The sequence below is a fragment of the Neodiprion virginianus genome, chromosome 1, assembly GCF_021901495.1.
Source record: "Neodiprion virginianus isolate iyNeoVirg1 chromosome 1, iyNeoVirg1.1, whole genome shotgun sequence".
Lineage (NCBI taxonomy): Eukaryota > Metazoa > Arthropoda > Insecta > Hymenoptera > Diprionidae > Neodiprion > Neodiprion virginianus.
The window spans coordinates 6,845,434-6,853,513 of record NC_060877.1 but is presented as its reverse complement, the minus strand read 5'-3'; the positions used below and the strand labels follow the sequence as shown (position 1 = coordinate 6,853,513).

At 41.0% G+C, this 8,080-nt stretch overlaps 1 protein-coding gene across 4 annotated transcripts in view; it reads right to left on the bottom strand.

Annotated features, from left to right (window-relative positions):
• Positions 1-386: 386 nt before the first annotated feature.
• Positions 387-8,080, bottom strand: part of LOC124306258 (uncharacterized) — a 48,332-nt gene continuing 40,638 nt past the window's right edge. For all 4 annotated transcript variants that reach the window (XM_046766754.1, XM_046766762.1, XM_046766773.1 and 1 more), the window contains 3 exons: positions 6,861-7,125; positions 5,511-5,831; positions 387-3,592 (listed from right to left, as the gene is read on the bottom strand). In XM_046766754.1, the coding sequence (XP_046622710.1) occupies positions 2,615-3,592; positions 5,511-5,831; positions 6,861-7,125 (1,564 nt within the window). In that variant the 3' untranslated portion in view covers positions 387-2,614. The remainder of the gene's footprint in view (positions 3,593-5,510; positions 5,832-6,860; positions 7,126-8,080) is intronic.

The window sequence follows — 8,080 nt, the reverse complement described above, 5'->3', positions numbered from 1 at the left end:
TGTATTACGTATTATATACACATAATTTATATTCTTAGGTACACAATGATAATAATAATAATATTAGTAACAATAATAACAGTAAGAATAATTTTTATCCGAAGTGAATAATTAAATACACATATAATTAACGAGGAACATTTAAGGTAGGTTATACGTAATTTGATAATTCTATTTACATTCTTGTATGATGGTAGGACTATTATCATATGCGTTTCGTATATTATACATATATATATACATATATAGTATATGTGGTACAGGGTGACCCAGCATCAAGTGACCAAACTGATAGGTGTTATAGATGCGGTCGAGCTGAGTAAATTATCCCGAAGAACGTGTGGTCTCTAAAGTCATACGAGCGAAATACGACCGGTTAAGGCGCTTGGTAGGATTTTTTTTTAGCCGGTCGTATCTGGCGAATGCGACTTCGGAGGTAACACGTTCTTCAGGTTAATTTACTCAGCTCGACCGCATCTATAACTCCTATCAGTTTGGTCACTTGGTGCTATATAAATATATAAATATATATATGTATATAATATTAATTGCGTTAATTCAATGACATATCATATTTATCTCATATTTATGTGTATATAAATCTATACAAATTATCGCTAAATATGAACATACACAAAGATGTGTTAGCCAATTTCAAATATTATACACGTATTCCAAAACAAGAAGTTAAGACACATGAATAGTCGATATACCGATAGTAATATGCGTATCTATATATTTAAATAGGTACTAATGATTGATCGTACAATACACACCCACAATTTGTAATTTACATTTATAGTATGGGTACATAAAATGACACATTTTAAATCCTCGTAATACGATTGTCTATATATGTTGTATCTATAAATTTATCATGTATAATCTACTGTTAGGAATGGTCCTTGCTTTACTTCCGGTACTAAACGTGTCTACGTGTAAATATGCGATGCACCAAATTTCAATTAAATCACGCGCTAGAAATATTTTCGCATTATCGTGTGTGGAATTGCCAGTGAATGGGAAATCGATCAAAGGTTTTTATTTCATTGGACGATATTTTATCGATTTTATCCGATACGATTCAGTGTCGGAAACGGCGAGTGAAATGAAATTTGATTTATCCTCGTTCTCTCTGGTCGATATCGTGTATTTTCTACTATCTTATCGTCCCGGAATCCGCGCACACTTACAATTGGCCTGCTTCCAGTGCATCGTATTAATACCTATACATGTATCTGCCATGTAAAATTACCGGTTATTTAAGTCACATGAGTTTACGTTATGATATACAATATTGGGTAAGGTATAACATTATACGAAGTTGGTTGAAACATTCAAGAACTGTTACACATCCATAATATCATCCTCATATTTACAATCCTACCTATCGTGCGGTAGGTATATAGAATATACATACACGTATAACGGTACATGTATGCATATATTCACTACATCCTTTGACCAGCAAAGGAAATTACATATACGCTTGTACCTTTCACCATATAGTTATTTATTTATGCACGTTATTCCGTGCGTTAATATATTGTTACTGATTATTTGTATAAACATCGAATTTATACGATTTATAGATATCCGATTTATACGACGAAAATTATATTTTTTCTTACTGCATTGCATCCTGTGCGAATTCTGTTTAAATAGATGACGTTTTGAAATTCACATCATGATTGATTGTTTTCCATTGTTAATTCATATACCTATATTTTTCACTTACTCTTCGAGTAGCACAGGACCAAAAATATTGATTATCATTATCCGTAGGTATTAAATTATACTTACGCATCATATTCTAGTTAATTTTTTGTTTCCTTTATTCATCGAATTTCTTTTCCCATTCAGTGCTGGAGCAAAAATAACGTCGTAAAGGCAGAGCTGTTACATTTTCCTCAGAGAAGAGTAGCTCTCGTTAAATGCAATTATTTTATTAACGACCTGTTGACCTTAATCGCTTTACTTCAGATGCTACCTCATTTTAAATTATCCAGAACAATTTTTCCTACTTCCTTAAATTTTCTCACGACGAACAGGCGCGCGAATCAAATCAAAAACCGGTTCTTCCACCGCGGCATTATTCTTAAACCTGGCGAATAAAAATAATTTCAATCAATTAAAATAAATTTTTTCAAATTATAATTACATATCCGTTGACTGCGTTTTTCTTTTAACAAGCAGGTTTACGCAGATGATTCCTCAAATATTACGTTCGTTAATTCCTGTCGAATTTTACATCTCATCGAAACCGTCAATTTCTTCAAAAGCCGAAAGACTCGACGTGATTTTAACCATCGCATCGACTAAATTCCACGTAGTTCGTAGTTCGAATTTGTTTTCCACCGATGTTTAAGCTACCGGTATAGCGCACAGTCCGCAAGGTAACGGAATAAAAAAAAAGTCCCAAAGGATCAACAGCCGTCGATGAGTTGCGATCAGATCGTAAAACGATGCGAGATCATTCGATCGGCAAATAAATTCTCTTTCCCGAGTACACGTAAGTCCTCTTTCAAACTGCACCCTGCTTCAAACTAGGACATAAAAACCCGACCGATAAGAAATTATTAATCGCCAGGTACGAGGAGGATCAACGAGCGATCTACTTAACGAAGAGGTCCTTGAGGGTAGAGCAGAGGGAAGGTTCGCAGTTCTCGGTCTGTTCCTCCTCCTTGGAATTGGCGCCTGAGAACCAAGTGGCGACCTTGCTGGGACTGGACCTCGGTTTGCTGGGCGAAACCCCGGCCGATTTCGAGGGGCCGGAAGTCGGTGTTTCGGGGCTCGGATCGGGCCCCCGTTGAGCGGTGAGGAAGTCCTCTATCGCGCTCCCGAGTACCTGGGCGTCGACCTTGGTTCCGCTCTTGTCGTCCCAGATGACCTTGTGCCTGGTAGATTCGGGGGTTGGATTCGCGGCGACTTCCGGCGTCGGCGATAGTTTCGCCGGTTTCGCGAGGGGGTCGAAGATCTTTACGACGGTCGATCGTTCGTCGCGGAAGGTTACGGCGGTCGGTGCGGCCTCCTCGCCCTTTTGCTTCTTCGACATCGGCTGGTGCCGCTTTACAAACCAGCTCGACGGCGCCGACGGGTTCCGGGGCGACGTCGCACCCTGAGGCTTGTTTCCGGTCCCGTGGAGGATCGAGACGTCGAAGCTGTTCGACCGGAAGTCGACCAGCCGTCCCCGCCGCTGCTGATGATCAGCGCTCTTCGCGCCCGGGTCCGGTTTCGAGCCAGCATCCTGGTCCAGGCCGCAGCGGTTTATCTCCGTCGCCGAGGACGTCAGCGAGCTCAGAATCGAGATCAGGTCCGTGTTGGAGCAGACGATTCCCGCCGCCCCCGACACCCCCGACACCGGCGTCGAGGCTCCCGCCAGCCCCGCCGCCCCAGACGGCAGCTTCGGCATCTCCGAGGCTCGACGACGGATCGAACCCGTCGCCGGGGGCAGCGCTCCAGCGATCGAGAAGTCCGAATATCTCCGCTGTTGCTGCTGCTGCGTGTATCTTTGTGCCGCGACGTTTCCTTCCAGTGGCTGAACCTCGCAGACTCGTTCGTGGGACGGCGTTTTCCACATCTTCATGCGCACCTGCGCCGGGGAAACGGTTGGAGAAAATTCAGAGATGGGGGTTGAAAGAGAATTTTCCTCGAATTCTTGTAGGGAGCTAATTGGAATGGTTATTTTTCACGAGTCTCATACTAGGAAATAGTTATACACTGAGTATTTGTAAAAATATTATACTCGGAAGCTGCGGAGATCTTTTTAAAAATATAAAAATATGGGAATTACTGGAATTGAAGAATATGATTTTCTGCCCAAAATCAGACATCGTAGATCGATTTCTAAATGTTTGAAGCAAATTGAAATGAAGCACCGATATTTTTATACTTCTGTTTGTAATTACAGTAGTTGCTGATTTTTTTTTTTGTCAAAAAAAATTCGCGCTTCGCGAATATGATGCAAAAATTAATAACAAGTATAGATTTTTGACCAATCAACTTCCTCAAGTGGGCCTAGAGGAGGAAATTCTTCTGGAACAAAAAACTCTTGGATTCAAAATTTCACACAGCTTTCTCTAACGGTCTATTACCATTTTCTTAATTTAGATTCTGAGGAGTTTCAACTTACGAAATTTTTTGAAGTAAAATTTAGCGCTACATCAACCTTAGAGATTAAAAAAAAATAGGTGTACGTATATTTATTACCTTCGAAAGACTGAGATTCTGTCTACTCTGGTCTTGCAATTTTTCATCGTTGTATCAAAAAATACTGAACTATCCTGTCAATTCTTTGTGACTGGTGGATTGTCAAGTTTCAATGTTTTACGGTTTCTTGACCTATTCCAAGTCTAAATTCTAGAAAATGGTAAGAGAAGGGATCAAATAATCTACTGAAGTTAATCAAAATTTGAAACGATTTCGGTTTTCAATTGTTCACGATGAGGGGCACTTGAATTAGGAACTGGAAAAAATCAAGGATAAATATTCGATCCAACAGTTATTACACAGTTAACGACCAAGTGAAACACTCGAACAGGAAAAATGGAAAATTCGAATTACCTGCAAATTATCAGACGATTGTGACAAGTCTGTATGCATCAGTATGGAACTGAACTATTTTTCCAGAGCAAAGAAAATTGAGTTAACCGCGCACGCTATCGAATCTGTTGAATCGATCATTCCGCACGAATAGCCAGTAAAAAAATCACCCGAGAAGAGAATAGCGGAAGCGGGGCGTAAATTGCATCATTGACATGAACGGAAGAACAACGGAAGTGATCGAAAATCGTCGTGAAATGAGGCGAACGCAATTTATAGGAGCGGGGTTGGAGTTCTGAATTTTAAAAGTTTCGAAAGCGCCTAATTCAGATTTATTTGGTGGCGAAACTTGAAGCGAAGAAATAAAACTTTTACGAAACAACAAAGTTCCGAATGATCGGATATCAGACGGCTCAAAGTTCCGGTATAGTATGCAAGATTCTGAAAATTCAAGTTACGATTGAGCAAAGTTCCGAAAAGTAGTTACGATAGTCTGAAAATTAAAATATACTCACACAGCGTAGTTTACTCAACGAGTGGTTGTGAAAAATCATAAAAACCGAAAATCAGAATTACCAGGATTCCGAACATAAAAATATCGAAAATAAAAAACAAAGAAACATCAAACTGGTTAAATTTCACCAAGCCAGAAATTCGCAGAACTGAAAATCTTCGATCATTTAGAATTTCGATATTTCAGAGTCTAAAATTTTTCCATTTTCGCACTTTCCGAAGTTTGAGCATCGGGTTTCCGCCCACTCGAAACTTTGATGTGTCGTCAAAGTTTGATTTCTTTACTTTAAGTTTCACCAGAAAAAAAATTTGGAATCTGGCGCTTTCGAAACTTTTCCAATTCAGAATTTCAACCCCGCCCCAATTTACGAACGATCGTTTCAAATCCCCCCCTCGCGCTCCGAATTTCCTTCACGCCACGAGATAAATTTTCCTCATCACAGCCCTCGACTCACTTTCTTCGCCTTTATCTCCGCGATGTCGTCCATGATGTCCAACTGGAGATTGTGCGTGCTTCCGCTGTTGCTGGGCGGCAGACCGATGCTCGAAGACGAGTCCCGTCTGCTCGGAAGGATCCTCGGGGCTCCCATGGGAAATGCCGCGATGGACTCGCGCCGGTTCCGGCCGAAAAGAGTCGGCGGCACCCTCGATATCGTCACGACCGAGTGTCGACGGCCTCCCGGCTGTGGTGTCGGGGCCTGAGACAGCGTCGCCAGGAAGGCCGCTTCCCGGGGCGTCGGTCCGGAACCCTCTCCGCGTTCGCTGAGCCGCCGGACCTGTGCAAAGGATGCGAAATTGCGTGACGAAGGGCCGAGGGTCGAGGAAAAATCTTATCCTTCTCTATTGTCCGTTGAATGGAGGAAGCCGAATGGAGGAACATTGTTCCATATTCAGGTCGAAACGATTATAGAACGGAGGAGCGAAGAGAGGTTTTAAGGAGGTGACGCGACTTCGCCGAATGTGATGCCAAGATTGATAGAGGAAGAAAAATCGATCACTATTTATTTCAAAAAGGATAAGTTGACGCGATCAAGTTTCACGAATTTTGGTAAGTTCATTTTATACTAGGGACACATTTTCTAGCGTGGTTAGACTGAATTTTTATCCTTAACCGACTTTATTACGAAAGCAACCGTATTTCGTGAGTGATGAAACTTTCAAATAAAGATGGCTCAAACAATCAAGGTATTTTATTTTCTCAAATTTTTTTACCAAGATATAATTTGATTTTTGAAAAATCTTGTGTCTCAGTAAAAGTGAAAAAAAATGCTTTTTCTTCCGATGCTGAACCTGATTTGAATATTTTTCATCGCGGCAGGTTCAGTGAACCATTTGCAACAGCTGCTCGTTTGATATTGTCGATAAATTTTTAGCGTAAAAATGTAAAATAAGCCTGGAATTCCCTCGTAAAATTAATGTATAAAACAAAAAATAAGGATGAAAATTCGATTCAACTAATTTTTGGACGAATACAGACGACTTCTTTCCAGCTCAAGCCAATTGGGTCAATGGTGTATTCGGTTACATTCAAGATTGTGATTTGAAAACTGACTAGTTATCAGCAAAACGATGATGATGGTTGAGAAATAAAAAATACACACATTACTGTACTTATAATTCCTGCGCCTTGTTCTCCGATTTCTAATTGTCATAAAGCGAGTTTGATTCCCTCAAAAATCTTTGAGACCCCATTATTGGCTACTTTGAAAATTCTTCGCCCGTCCTTATTTCGGATTGTGAGATCATTTCCATCCGGAGTCTTCGCTCCGCGTCTTGTCGCCTGAAACCCGGATGTCCAAGCTCACCTGCGACGCGGTGATACCCGAAGTGCACTGGGGCGTGGGAAGGGAATGTTTCCGCGTCTCTCGCCAGGGCGAGAGAAGATAAGGGTTGAGAGAGGGAGAATCCGGGTCCACACAGCGGGGCGGAGATTCGGTTCTTCGCCGTTCAGCCTCCTCTTCCCCCAGGAGGCTCTCCTCGACGACGATCAGAGGCTCGCCGGCGCCGCTCGAACTCCCGATGCTCATGCTGGACGAATACGATTGTCTCCTCATCTCCGCAAGCGAATTTCTGCAACATAATGACATCCCGGTTCGCTACATAATCGTTTTTGGAGCAGAGAAACTGCGCGTCGGAATCATCGTGACATGGAAATCCGAGTGGGGATGAAAATATAGAAAGGTCAAAAAATACGGGGGTCAAAATATTGAATTTTTTGAGAAGCTGAAACTTAATTCATAGATTTCAAAAACGTGGTGAGCCGAAGTATGTAGGAATAAAAAAATAAAAGGGTCAGAACATGGAATCCAAAAATATAGAATCGTCGGGATTCGTCTCGTTAATAAGAAAATCTTTTACAGATTCTAAATTTTGCCGCCTTATGCTTTCACCTTTCTGTATTTCCAATATTCCTTACTTGGTCTTTCTGAATTTTAATAATTCTACGGATAAAATTTTCACATCCTTGAAAATTCGGTATTTTCGTCCTTGTATTAACCGCGCTTATAATTTTTTACCCCCAGTCAACAAATCCGCATTCTGTGGGTCAAATTACTTTTTTCAGGCAGCCTAATATTATACGTCTTTAGTATCAATTTTTACTCGACTTGATCCTCTTTTCCAAGGATCCGACTGAATTTCGTTTAAGCCGGAGGCTATGGGAGAGAAACGTTTTACAAGACTCGAATCTTGGCTGTGTGTATCTTTTTTTTTTATCACTTTTTTCTTCATCTTCTTTCCTTTATCTTGCCGTAAAACAGTTTTCGCCTCTCAAACGTCTGTCAGCGACATTTTAAGCTCCCGGCTCAAGTACGGCAAAAAAGCTTCTATACTTGCTGCTTTTATCGTTGGCTGAGTATTCCTACGTCGCGCACTTTCCCGACATTACACAGAGAGATTTTCTACATTAGGCGTTTTAGGAGTCAGCAAAATAAAAACACTCGAAGATGATCGTGTAACTACGGCCGAGAATTTTAACAACAGTCAAAGATTTACAATATTGTCGGATTCTTGGCTGCTGCTCAAG